General features: G+C 47.3%; 3 protein-coding genes across 3 annotated transcripts; 1 reads left to right on the top strand and 2 right to left on the bottom strand.

The window, feature by feature from the left end:
• Positions 1–277: 277 nt before the first annotated feature.
• On the bottom strand, positions 278–1,378 carry LOC120709599. Its single transcript, XM_039995277.1, has 2 exons — positions 1,236–1,378; positions 278–1,143 (listed from the first exon to the last, which is right to left on the bottom strand). Exons 1-2 carry the CDS (start codon positions 1,326–1,328, stop codon positions 826–828), a joined length of 411 nt encoding a protein of 136 aa, XP_039851211.1. The 5' UTR covers positions 1,329–1,378; the 3' UTR covers positions 278–825.
• On the bottom strand, positions 1,363–7,604 carry LOC120709878 (vegetative cell wall protein gp1-like). The gene is made up of 3 exons (XM_039995514.1): positions 6,929–7,604; positions 1,692–1,855; positions 1,363–1,521 (listed from the first exon to the last, which is right to left on the bottom strand). The coding sequence occupies exons 1-3, from the start codon at positions 7,602–7,604 to the stop codon at positions 1,363–1,365; spliced, it is 999 nt and encodes a 332-aa protein (XP_039851448.1).
• A 1,117-nt stretch (positions 7,605–8,721) lies between these two features.
• On the top strand, positions 8,722–10,281 carry LOC120709877 (protein FAR1-RELATED SEQUENCE 5-like). Its single transcript, XM_039995513.1, has one exon. The coding sequence runs from the start codon at positions 8,722–8,724 to the stop codon at positions 10,279–10,281; it is 1,560 nt and encodes a 519-aa protein (XP_039851447.1).
• The last annotated feature ends 3,898 nt before the right edge of the window (positions 10,282–14,179 follow it).

Genomic DNA, 14,179 nt, shown 5'->3' with positions numbered 1-14,179 from the left:
ATGAATGTTATAATGCTCATGTCCGGATATATTTTCAGTCCTGCAGGAGTATGAGCTCCATGCTAGTTAGTATTAAATGCTGTTCAAATGATCACATCCAGTGAAACAGCAATCCTGCAACCAGGTCAATCACTTTCTGTGATAGTCCAGACTCCAATTTTAACTGATACATCAAAGTAAGAAAATAACCCAATAAAAGAATACAGTCATCATTTCTGAATACAGATTTCAGCTGGTAAAGGAGGTGCTGTCCTTGGATTTCTGGATACAGTCATCATTTCTGAATACTATAATTGAACACCTGGTAAAAGAATTCATGGCAGCAAGCACCTATACCAAAATGGCAGAATCACATATACTATAACTGAACTTTCATTACAAGTGTCTGTGTTGCACATTACAGGTTCAGCAGCATCCAAAATTCAGATTACACCAGCAAGCATAGATAATTCACTGAACAAAAAAACACTACAGCATCTCAGGTTATCCTTAGCTAGCAGCTTCAAATCACGCGGAGCTTACGGCATCCCCAGCTGCCCCGTTGGCATGCTCGCCTGCCCCCGAGTTGAGTGAGGCAACCTTTGCCGCTGCAATCTGTGCCCTTATCGCTCGAACGTAGATCCTTTGACTCTCGTCCATCGAGCTGAGATCACAGAACATAATCTTTTGCTCTTGCTCCCATATCAACCGCCGCTCCTCCATCTCTAGCTTCTTCTCCTCAATCCTAGTAGATTCTTCAAGCTTCTTCTGCTCAATCCTGGTAGCTTCTTTCCACCTTTCATCTTTTTGTTTTGCTTCTTCCACCTTCATCTGAACAAAGCTGCCCTAGACCTCTATGCACTCATCAACTTCTCGTCCATTTCTCTTCACCTTCTCCTTCGACTGTTTCCGACCCGGAGGTCGATCTTGCTTGGCAGCAGGCATGGAAGAGTTAGCTGGTGTCGAGTCTTGACCTCCTTCATTTCCTTCATCTTCAGCTGGTGTAGCACGCTTGTCTGATGTGCTTGGCCTCCTTGATTGCTTCATGGCCTCTTGCAGAGATAGAAACTTCTCGGTGTGCCTAACCTCCAACCAGCAGTGGATGAAGGTGAAGGACTTGGTTTTGGGGTCAGATCGAGCATATCGAGCTTGAGCTTCTTTTATCTGCAAGAAAGAGAAAACAATGAAGCAATTATTAGAAGATAATAAGCATTCGAACATTGAAAGTAACAAAGGCGATGTTCGATGCCACTTACATGCTCAGTGTAAGGAATACCACTTGGATGTCGACGCTCGATCTCGTCGTAGAATGATTGAAATCTCATGCAGTCTTTCAGTATGCCTCCCATTCTTTTCTCGAGCGAAGCAGCAGTCCTATCAGACTCAAAACATTTGTGGTCGACGACTTGCTTGGTTGGTCATTTGCAGTGATGGGATCAGTTGTGATGTTAATCCAAGATCTGCAGAGTTGGATATCCTCATCGTGGTGGTAATTGCCACCTCTCTCATAAAATTGACAAAACCTCCTGGGGGAATTGAATCCTACAAAAGCTCGACATGTTAGAAGGTAATAGAAATGTGAAAACATATAACATGATTTATGAACTGAATTTTGTACATCGAAATGGTGAAACCAGAAACTGAATTTGGAACATGGAAATTTCATAGCACACAATGCAAACACAATGCAAGTCGATATCACACTGGATTACCTGGGTGGAGTACGGGGTGGGGGTCCAGTCAAAGAGGTTGGGTGCTTTGGTGCCATCCACGGTGGCCTCGTAGTCGAGTTCTGGTGTTGAGGAGGTGCTTTGAGTGTCCTCGTACCGTGGCAGAGATGGTAGGCGGGCCGGCTCAGAGATGCTTGGCATCGGGGCTGAAACAAGAAAGCCGTAGTAAGGAGATCGCTCTGCTCAAACTCAAAGTGTGTGCCTATGTAACACCCCAGGTGTTAATTACCAAGTAATTAGGATTAATCATGTGTTTAACATCATCATTAGCATTGAATCATGGGTTTTAAAGATTTAAACTATCTTCAAATTTCAAACCAATCTGCTTTTAAAATAATTTCTTAAATATAGTTCAAATGAAATTTTTCCCAAAAGCAAAGTGGTAGCATTTTAAATGTGGAACAACTTTCATGTTCAAGTATTTTCAAGTTTCTATACAAAAAGTGAAGAAAAATTTAAATTAAACTGGAATATGGCAATTATGCACAATCGTCCAGAATTCAAATTTAACTTTCAAACCAAATCTCAAATGAAGTTTTGCCTGAAACAAAAATTGAAGATCTCAAAATTTTGAACAACTTTCGTATTCAAAAGTTTTTCATTTGAGGCCATGAAAATGGAGAAAAATTGAGTTTACAAAAAAAATTTGAACTTTGATCTAATTACAAGATTGCCATCACCACCATCTCCATTTCCCTCCCTCCTCTGTTTTTTTCGCCGTGATGGCGTCCGTGCGCCGACGAACATCGGGGACGGCGCCCCGTCCTCTGGCCAGCCATGCGCCGCGCCACGAGCCAAACCACCCCCGCGCCCCCAGTTTTCTCCCAACCCGCTTTCCCCTGGCACCTCGAGCCGGCGACATGCGCCCTCGGTGCCCCTCCGTGTGCCACGCCGCCAAACGCCGCGCGCCGTCGCCCTGTGCTGCCCATGCTGGCCGTCCTCGACCTTATCCTCCCCGAGCCCAACCCGTGCGCCTTATCCTCCTCGAGTTCCCGGCGCCCCATTCCCCTTCGTTCTCCTCGAGCTCGAGCTAGGTCGAGCTGAGCTGAGCCGCCGCCGGCCCCTGCACCGGCCATCCTCCGCCGCCCCACTGCGATTCTTCGCGTCCCAGGCCGCCTCGCTTCGCTCCGCATCTCCTAGAGCCAGGCCGAGCCCTTGCCCGCGCGCCAGGGATGCCGCCGTCGCACGCCATGGCCGCCACCCCGCCGAGCTCACCGCGGAGCTCCCCCTTCCGGCCATCCCCAACCCCGATTCGATCCACCAATAGGTAGAGCTCGATGTCCTCTTGCTCCAAAACCCATCCCCCACCGCCGGCGAGCCCTCCCTTGCCGGGAATCGAAGCCACCGCCACGGCACACCGCCGCCGCCCCTACCTCACCGTGGAGCTCCCCTGTCCGACCCTCTTTTGCCCCCACTGACCAGCTAGCGAGCTTTCCCGTCGCCCACTGATGCTCATCGGCCCGGCCACCACCGCCCCGCCACACCGGAGTGCCACCGCCACCCCCTGTCCTCGCCGGCGTGCCCCCTTCCGGTCACCTCAGCTCGAGCCGAAGCCTCCCCAAGGTAGCTCTCGACGTCCTCTAGCCCATCCGCCCCGGTCCCCTCGCCGCCGGAAGCGGCCGGCGCCGCGCTCCCTGCGTGTCGTCCCCTGTTTTTAACCAGCCAAGGGCCTATTTGCGAGTCTCAATTCTTTCTGAGCCCTTTTCTGCAAATCCAGGGACTTAAACATAATATCTAGTTTTGTTTTTGCATTTTTACAGTAAACTTGGAAATTCAATTAAAAATTGTAGAAAAATCCTAAAATAGCAAATAAGGACTTTTTGGAATCCTTATTAAAATCTTTACCCTCTGGAACCATAATACGACAAGTTTTAGTTAGAAAGTTTTGCTGCAAAAATAGATTTATGTTTAATAGTGCATGAAGACTAGTTGTTCTTACCTTTTTAATAACTAATGTTTGGAGCCATGTTATACCATGAAATTTTTATGGTAGTGTGTACATGTGAATCTAGTGTTAGTGTAAAAATTTCACGATCATTTCTCATGTTTATCTTTAGTTTTAATTGAATCCTTGTTTATGCCATATTTGATTAGATCTTTCTGTTCAGGGTGTTATACTGTGTTCCATGAGTTAAAACTTTTACAACACCTTTACTTTGGTTCCTATTTGCTATAGAAAAGTTTGAGAATTTTTTTTAGTTATGCCTAACTAGACCAAATGATTTTTGTTAAGGAGAACTACATTAAATCAAGGAAAATAATTTCTATGCCTGGAAAAAGATAATATTTTTTACAAGAACTTTTCCTTGAGTATATAATCATGACAGTAAAGTTTGAGTCCTGGAACTCAGTATAACTCAGTATAACTGCTTGTATGATTTAAACTTGCTTAATGTAGTTATCACTTGCTTCATTTCTTTTATGCCTTGTGTAGTTTTTCTTATGCTAGAATAAATCCTTTTGTAACATGTAAATGCGTAATTGAAGTTAGTAGCATGCTAAATTCTGCAACCAACTGGTTTAGCTTTGTGGTCACCTGTAGTGCCTAGTTAAAATGTTCAACGTGTTGTTCGTTTAGCAATTGGTGAGGTTTTGTCTTAATCGTGTTTAATGCCTGTATAAGCTATCTCTCAATATCTGTGGTCCTGTTACTTCAAAAGCATGCAGTTCCTGTAAATCATGCTAACCCTGTTAGGTTCAGAGTGTTCTTGGTTTGTGTACTATGTTTATGCTTGCTTGCTAATAATTTAAGTCCATAGCTACTTCTTTTTGGCTCTAGGCGGATCCTTAATCTTCGTAATGCTTAATCTTCCTAAGTGAATTAGTAGCCTTCCTTTATAGGAGACACTTCAGGCTAAAATAAATTGAACATGAATTCTCTTATTGCAGCACCAACCCTTTTGCCTTTTGAGTTTGTTTGTTGTGTTTACTCGATAAATGATTGCCCATTCATGTCTTTCCTTTAATTGCATTGCATTTGCATCATTGCATATCATCTAGGTACGTTAAATGTGCGACACGTGGAACCGGAGGGCAATGTTGAAGCCGAGCCAGAAGATGGTGCACGGGTGGACCAATCCAGAAGACGGAAGGACCAACTGGAGTGCGTGCTTGGACTAGGATGATGTCAAGCCGGTGCAAGACTACAAGCTAACTAACTGACTTTGTGTCAAACCCAGGAAAGCCCCAGAGCATAATCCTTAATTTTAGTATTCAATGTTATTATTTAAGTATTGTGCATTTACGTTGCTAGGAATTGTATGAAACCCTAGTATGCATGTTTCTCCCTAGGTACCTATGAGTCTCTACTAGTATGCAGGTGTCGTTAGAAATACTCTGCTAAGTAGGATCTTGGTAGAAGTCGAGTGATTCCTGTCACTCGCGAGATTTAAGATCTTGTTACTTGTGGCAATGTGGTTTGATAATGAATCAATGAGGAAAGAGAAATGAAGACCGGGCGGAGATGAATTGGTTCTGGATATGAAATGAATGGAAAGTAAGCCTCCGCATGTGTCGATTGAGGACCGTACCGTTGTTGGCATTGCTGACCGAGTTTGAACAGTACTAACCACATGCCGGAAGTAGGAGGTAGTCGAAACCGGTAAGCTAAATACCTGGTTTGCAACGATACTTTGAATCGCGACCTGCTACTCTGGGAGTGGAATGATGGCGGGTGTTGGATTGGATGTCGCCTCCGGGTTCTCCGGGAGTTCACCGTGAGGGGCCCTTCACCCGGGTTTTGGCAGGCGTGGTTCAGACGTCGGGGTGATGATGGGAACAGTTGACGTGTGTGGTCCGGCGTGGCTGCACATGTCGTGCGAGTTAGGTCCACCTTGCAAGGTTAAATCGGATTGATTCGCCGTCTCTCTCGGTTAAGAGAACCTTGGTCACTGTGTCACATCGTAGTAAAGAAGTGAAAATGAGAAGAGAAGTATGATGAGATATGTTTGTGGTACTCTGTAAAGATTAATGTGATCAGCCATGCTTGCTTTAGGTGTTCAGACAATTCTAGTTGGTACTTGATAAATTTAAATTGAGCTAAAATATTGAAAGTAAGGATCTAGTATTAGTAGTTTTTTAGCAAAACAAACTCCAGAGCCAAAAAGCTTTGCATGTCTAAATAGTGGGCTAAGTATATCCGTGTCGGGTAAGTCTTACTGAGTATTAGTATACTCAAGGTTGTTGTCACTCTGTTTTCAGGTAACTGTTGCTGGTTGGAGCTAACCAAAATTCACATTGGTGGGCTCGATGTGACGTCCTCACGTCATCGTAGTTATCGTGGTTTTCAAACTAAACTTCTATTTAAATTTCGCTGCATGATAAACTCTGATAATGTCTTTAAACTCATTTTTGTAAAGCTTTGCTTTGTATTTTATATATGAAAACTTCTATCTGCTTGTAATCATCTGTGCTCGTCTTCGCGCGAGACTTCTAGTGTTTTCGATCCTTAACCTAACAGGCTGCCGGATTACACCGTTTTAAGTGCGCGGTTACTTGATTAACACTTAAGATGATAGTTAGCGCACTTCCGGTTTAATTTAGGTGGTTCTGTCACAACCTACTGCCTAGTTGTATATGGCTTACAAGGAAGACTTGAGAACAGATCACAAGAAAGACATAGCACCACAACATCCCAATCTATTATGCCATTTGTCTCCCAAGTTGAACCACAGAATCAAAGTGCCCCACCAGACAGTAGCAGCACACGTTCACAGGCAAGTGCTGCTTCTGCTTGTTGCATATTTATTTGGTAAAACATTTAATCTCTTAATTGGTCTGTAACAATGGCACTGGGTTCAGGCTGCATCTGGGAGTGCAAACAGAGCAAGGGATGGCCCAAGTGATTCTACGAGTTCCCATCAACATAGCCGCGACCAAATTGATGAGCCTAATTCTAAAAGACAAAGGTGGGACACTGACTTAACATTATAAATCAACTTCAGATAGGAATTAGGGATCCACACATGAGACAACTAAAGACAGATGCACAGCTAGCTAGGCAACAATCAATGCTGATAAAATCATTAGTAGTGCACACGAGATTCATAAAGACAACTTCATAGTTACAACAACCATTACTGATCTATCAACAGAGAACAACAAAGATTATGCAGGAATTTCCATTTCATAACCAGCAAGTAAAATTAACAAGGCAGATCAGAGCAAAACAAAATATGATGGTTTAACGAAGAGTAAAGTGACACAAACCAAAATACTACCTTGCCAAGACAGGAAGCCGCCGTTAGCGCCGCCGGGAGGAGCCGTCGGTCGGGGAAGCGGAGCGACGAACGACGGGCGCTGTTTCTTGGACGGGGTAGAGGTAGTCGGCCGAGGTGGCTTGCGGCCGCCGGAGATGGAGCGGGCCGGCGGCGCCAAGTTCCTTGAGCTCGCCCCGCCGCTGGTAGCCTGCTGCAGATGACGTCTCTCCATGGCGTTTGCGTCGCTGGCGGCCGGCAAGAAGCAGGGGGAACTTGGCGGCGGCGCGCACGGACGAGGCGAGGTCCCTCTCGGCGTGGCGCTGCGCCCGGAGCGCGATGGCGAGGCGGGGGTGGTCGCGCCTGCGGAGCGCGGCCTGGGCGTCGGCGTTTTGGCGGCGGAGGTCGAGGACGGCCTCCTGGAAGGCGCCGTGCGCGTCGGCGAGGAGCAGGAAGCGCTCGAGGAGGCAGATGGCAGTGGCGGCGCCGGTTCGGAGTGCGGCGCACGGCTCGGGGAGGAGGAGGAGCTCGGCGAGAGGAGCACGTCGAGGTGGGCGAGGCCCGTGGCGGGGGCCGCCGCCGGCGGCGTCGGTAAGGGCGGGGCGGGGGGCGGCGGTGGCGCCAGGGGCGGGGACGGGGAGCAGATAGGGTTGCAGTGCAGGGGCGTCGGAATGAAAAAAAATAAAACAGTGGGGCCCATAGTTGGCAGCCCAAATAGAGGGCCACCAAATGGGGTGGGGGGGGTGGGCTGAGAAATTTGGAAGGCCTACCAAAATGGCAGCCCATTTGGAAAGCCTGCTGGAGATTAATTTTTTGGGCTCACCGAGTAAATATGGAGATGGCAGCCCATTTAATCACTCCATTGGAGTTGCTCTCAGGATGCTAAGCAACAAGGGCACCCAGCCGGACAATCCTAAGCAACCTGCTTGTTTCAATGAACCAATCGTGGGATGGGAACAACAACCAATCGTAGCAGCACACACTCATGGCCATGCACGTCCATCCAGTTTAATAGACAGTATCTGAATAATGCATAGCCATTTTTCCTTTCAGGTAGTTGAAACATGTGTCCATATATTTTACTGGAATTTTTTTGTGTTTTGTACACTGTTCACTCCCAAGTCAAACAATCTGCTTATACGTGAAACTTGTGAGGTCTTTTACAATGGTTGGAGGTGCCTCCCGGTGCCTCCCCTAAATAATTAATTTAATTAATTTGATGTGTGGAAGGGTACTGTGGTAATTTCGCCCTCCCCCTCCCCCCAAACCCCACATCCCTGGACTATCCGCCCGCACAGTGCTACTGCCTCCCTTCGCCCGGTCGCCCCTCGCTGGATCGCCGCGAGTTCGCCGCCGCCTTGCTCCGCCCCAGTCGCCGCCGGCGTCGCCACCGCCCTGCTCTTGCCCCTCTGCTGTGACCGCTAACACCCTCCACTCGGCCCCACACTCGCTCTTTGTGTCGACCTCCCTGCCCTCGACCTCTCCGCTATAGGCCGTCGCCCTACTCCGCGCGCTAGGTAGGGTTTGAACGCCGCCGATTGTGTTCCCTACGCACTCGAGTCGCGAGGTTGCCGCCTGCGTCAGCTTCGTCCCCTCCCAGTTGCCCTGTGTTTGGGCATCCATTCATAGGTACTTGAACTCCGCCTCCTCTTGATGGGTCTCTTGTTTCATGATTAGATGATAAATTGCTCAAGATAGTATTAGATGATTGGAGCGAAATGTTTGTTTGTAGTCTGCATTCTCAGGTGAAAGAAATGCTGCGAATTTTCTATGTGTATATTTAATTTGTTTAATGTTGTTGATAGGTGCAGTAGGAAATGGCGGATCTTGAGAATTTGATGGAGTACAGTGAAATCGTTAGCAAGATGTTCGCTGACGAAGATGAAGGATATCAGTTTTATAATGCATACGCTCTTGGCAAAGGGTTTAGTGTGAGGAAAAGCTATGTTGAGTGGAACAGTGACCACACTGAGATCACCCTTCGGCGGTATGTTTGCAGTCGTCAAGGTTACCGTGAAGATAAGTATGTGAAGAAGGAGATTAAGAAGCGGAGGCCACGGGATATAACTCGTGTTGGATGCCCTGCAAAATTGGTGATTGCACTAGATCGAAACAGTGGGCAGTGGTATGTGAAGAATTTCATCGATGAACATAACCATCTGCTGGCTCCAGCTGACCTTGGTTGTCTGCTGCGTTCACATCGATCAATCAGCGATGCGCAGAAGGCTGAAATTGTCGAGTTGGGGGTTGCTGGGATCCGCAAACACCAGATATTTGAAATTATGGAGATGCAGTACGGTGGGTATGACGAGGTTGGCTATACATCAAGGGACTTGTATAATTTCTGCCATCTCTATAAGCAGGAGATAATTGCTGCTGATGATGCTCAAATAATAATCAGTCACCTGATAGAACGTCAAAATAGAGATTCTGATTTCTTTTTCAAGTACATGACTGATGGGGAAGGACACCTGCAGGGACTGTTCTGGTGTGATACTCAATGTCTGCTTGATTATGAAGCATTTGGTGATGTTGTTGTATTTGATAGCACCTACAAAACAAATCGGTACAACCTGCCCCTTGTTCCTTTTGTTGGAGTGAATCACCATTACCGCACAATTATTTTCGGATGTGAAATTATTTCTCACGAGAATATCAAGTCATATGTGTGGCTGCTGAAAATATTTACTGAAGCTAATGTTCAGAAGCATCCTATTTCCATGATCACTGATGAAGACCTCGCTATGCAGAGAGCAATCAGTGTGGTGTGGCCGAATTCACTGCATAGGCTTTGCGGATGGCATATTGAGCAGAACCTTGTGCGCAATATTCACGATGATACAGTGAAGGCTGAGTTTAGGATTTTTATATATGACCTTTGCTCCATAGAAGAGATTGAGAGGAAATGGCAAGCATTTTTCGAAAAATATGATGTCATAGAGGACTCGTGGCTATATCAGATGTATGAGGCGAGAGCAACCTGGTGTGCTGCGTATCATGCTGGTAATCACTATTTAGGATTGAGGAGCAACCAACGGAGTGAGAGCATGAACTCTAGACTACAGATGAAACTGGATGGTAAAATGACCTTGTTAGAAATGGTACAGCACTATGAGAGCTGCCTTACAAAGGTGCGCAGAATTGAGGAGGATGACGATGCTAATGCACTGCAATATGAGCCATTCACAGATCTAGATGCTTCAATTCTCGAAGTAAACGCGAAGAAAAGGTTCACACCAAATGTTTTTAAGACGAAGGTTCAGTTCAGCGTGGAAGCAGCCAAGAAGTGTTCTCTGGTTGAGATTCTAGATGGCGATGATACAACTGAGTATATTATAGGAAGGAGCGATAGAGACATGATGTACTATGTGAATTAACGGAAGAGGCTAATCTGAAGGAGATTTCTTGTTCTTGTCGTAAGTTGCAATCCCTTGGAACCCCTTGCTCATACATCTTCTTTGTATTGGGCATTCGGGACGAGAGCATGCTTCCAGACTGCTGTGTTCTGGTAAGGTGGACAATGGGTTCGAAGCATGCATTTCCGCCGATAAGGAAGAACACCATGCATGACTATTCCCCTACCCTACTGAGGTACCGTGAGCTACGCAATATCAGTCTCGCTGCATCCTTCGTAGCATCTCGCTCAACTGAACGATATGAGCGGATCAAACGTGTCCTTGAACAAGAAGCTGCTATGATCATGCCAAATGCGGGAGCGAACGAAGGGAACATGTATGGACCGGTGCTGCCACAAGCACCGGAGGTTGATTGGGAAGAATTCAGAGATGTCCTAGATCCCATGCATGTGCCTGTCAGAGGGGCACCGAAGAAAAAGTTGAAGTCAAGTTCAGATAAGACTAGAGCCGACTCCAAATGTAGCCTGTGTAAGGGGTAGGGTCACAATCGGCGAACATGCCACTTGAGACCAGAGGTAGTTTTCGATAATGTTCATCAAAGCTGACAACTAGATATGTCTGAGGCATGTGTAGTTATGACTAATGTTCATCTTCATTTGTAGAAAATAAAGCTCCCAGAAGATGTGCTAGATTAATGATTTGCCAATAATCCGATTGCAGCTACAGAATGTTTATAGGTAAGGTGGCAATTTCTCATCATCTTTCACTGGCAAACTCCTCGTTACATGACTAAATTATTCTTTCTTTTCCTTGTGGTAGAGAACTTGGTATATCAGCAGGATCCATCTTGTTCGTGCACCTCGTTAGTGACAGCAATGGAGATTAGTGGAACTGTATCATTAGACTTAGTTTAGCATGGGTGTATTTCGAGACACCTTCCTTGGTAGAATTGTAACCAAACTCTAAACATGTTATGAAGCGCCTGCTTGTGTTTGTGAATTCTTTCTGTACCGTTTGTGAATTGTTCTGCAACATCATGTCTCACTGCACTCACAAGTCAGACCGGTGTTCTCACCGTACAGCATCACTGAATTGTTTTCCTGCACTTCGTCTCTGTTGGAACTGAGGTTCCCACGCACTGGTTTATTGTTTCAAGATATTAACAGTCACCGGACAATGTTTCAATGTTACAACTGTTTGGAGGTATTGACCGTCACCGGACCGTGTTTGAAGGTCACCGGACTGTGTTTGAAGGTCACCGGACAAAGTTTCAAGGGCTTGCCATTCACCGGACATGTTTTCATGTACTCGGCAGATTTCACGCGCCGGGTGTTCGGTGGGTCGCGTACATGAACACCGAAGCATTTTCCTGTACTACAAGACTATGTTGGAACTGTGGTTCCCACGCACAGGCTAGTGTTTCAAGAACTAGCCAGTCACAGGAATAAACTTTCAGGGATTTGACTGATTGAAGGTTTTGACAGTCACCGGACAGTAATTCAGGGGCTTCACGTTTATCGGACAAACTTTCAAGGGCTAACTCAGACGACTTCAATTTGCATGAGATCTTCATCACCGGTCCATATTTTAGTAAACTGCGAGCCTATCAATTCAAAATTGTCCCTCCTACTCTTAGTGGGCTGGGTCCAGCGCCCACTCCCATGCAGCTTTGGTTTGTTGGCTCAGGTGTTCATCGATTCGTCCGCCATTGGTGACTTGATCCCAGTGATTTCACCGGTCTCCTCTGTGATACCGGACTACAAGTCCGTCCTCAAAAGACACAGCATGACACCATCAGTGGACCTGAGTTTCATTGTTCATAGTTTTTAGACTTAGTGTAGCATGGGTTTATCTCGAGACACCTTCCTTGGTTGGATTGTAACCAAAGTATTACCATGATATGAAGTACCAATTGTTGCAGTGAAATGTGCGGCAACATCATGTCTTACTGCACTCACCAGGAAGACCGGTTCTGATGTGAAAATGATGAATAATTTGTATATGAATTGAGTGCATGTGACTTTGTTTCATCTCACATGTCAACTGCAGTGGGGGATCACCATGAGACCGGTGATCCACCAGAACAAATCACCGGATTGATTTTCTGAAACTTAATGCTCAGCCACACTATGGTTACACACATATGTATGACCAATGCAATTGGTGTTGTCACTAGTACGAATCACCGGATGCAGTGGGGGATCACCATGAGACCGGTGATCCACCGGAACAAATCACCGGATTGATTTTCTGAAACTCAATGCTCAGCCACACTATGGTTACACACATATGTATGACCGATGCAATTGGTGTTGTCACCGGTATGAATCACCGGATTGATTTTCTAAAACTCAATGGTCCCGACCACCCGATGATATGGTGCTGACCGGTCCAACTGGTGCGGTCACCCGAGAGAGCGTACCTGCGTTTCGTCGCGACGTGGGGACTCAGCGATGCTTCCTCTGCAATGCATTCATTTCCTGGTACGGAGACGCCTCTCTACTTCTTCGGACTCGACCACTGGAGTTAAATGCAGCTTAACGCAGGCGCCTGATTCCAGGGATTCTATAAAATCAACGACGACACTGTTTCCATCTACACTCTCCCCCAATTTCCTCCGCCAATGCCATCGACCTGCCTCCCAGAAGCTGCTATGGCACCCACGAGTTCCCTCCCCGTGCTTCCAGAAGAGATGCTCGTCGAGGTCGCCACCCACGTCGCGGCATCATCGAGCTCTCCCATGGCGGACCTCCATCGCCTCCGGGGGGCTTGCACTCTCGTGCGCGACAGGGTGTACGGCGCGCCGCTGGTGCGCCGCAGCCTCAACCTGAGCCGAACGCTGCGGCAGCCGGAGGACGCGGAGACTCGCAAGCGACTGATCACGAACACCTATGCCGCGGGCAACCTGGAGGCGATCTTCATCAATGGGATGAGGGTTTTCTTCGGACACCACGTCGCGGCTCTCCAGGCGTCGCTTGACGACCTCGATCAGGCCGCCCGCGGCGGCCACAGGCTGGCGGCGTACATGCTCGCCATGGTCCTGTGGCGAGCAAACAGTGGCGCCGAGGCCGACCTCCGGGCAAAGCAGCTCCTGGCGGAGGTGGCGGATGACGACCCAGCGCTCGTCGTCTACAGCGACCGCTGGGTTTCGGGTCCATTCGTGCATGCCTTCGAGACACTGTGGAGGTTCGTGTGGCCTACCAACTTCCCGCTGCCAGCCCCCGTGCCTAGGCCAGTACCTCGCGACGACGATCACCAGTGCGCGTCCCCGCGCTGGGGATGGATCACGGGCTGATGCGGCGCTCCCACCGACCGCGATGGACGGCTCGACTGGTCCTACTTCTGCAGCGACGAATGCAGGATCTGGAACCTCTGCGATGACACCTTCCGCTGGCTCGGGGCTGTTCCTTAGGATATGGAGCAACTCCAGTGGTTTTAGCAGGTGCATTGTGGCTTTTCTTTTGTTAGGCCTGTTTGTAGTTCTGAACAATGCGACTTGTTCTGTTAGAGCCCGAGCTTTTGGTGCAAGTTTTCTATTAGTTCCTGATCTTTTGATATAAATGTTGGCTCCTCTTGCAGCCTATTTCAATGCAAATCAAACTAATTTGACAAATTTAGTGCAAATTGAAAATGGATGGCAGATAGAAATATCAGTTCACAGCTCACAGCACTATCATGACCCTGAGTTCATACGAGAAGCATCAATTCATAGCATTTACTGCAAGTGCCTCCGACCCTAATTCGCACCACCATAATTTTTGGCAGTCAATTGGTTGGAGATCCGGACATTTCAAACACAACACCTACAGTTACAACAACTAATCCTAGAGATCAAGACATTACAAACTACTTAAATCTATAGCCATCCCTGGCCTCCAGTTGATTCGCGACCTCGTAGGATAGGTACGCGTCTACGGCG

Source organism: Panicum virgatum, chromosome 5K (assembly GCF_016808335.1).
Source record: "Panicum virgatum strain AP13 chromosome 5K, P.virgatum_v5, whole genome shotgun sequence".
In the NCBI taxonomy this organism is placed as follows: domain Eukaryota; kingdom Viridiplantae; phylum Streptophyta; class Magnoliopsida; order Poales; family Poaceae; genus Panicum; species Panicum virgatum.
This window is presented reverse-complemented; position numbering and strand designations above follow the sequence as displayed.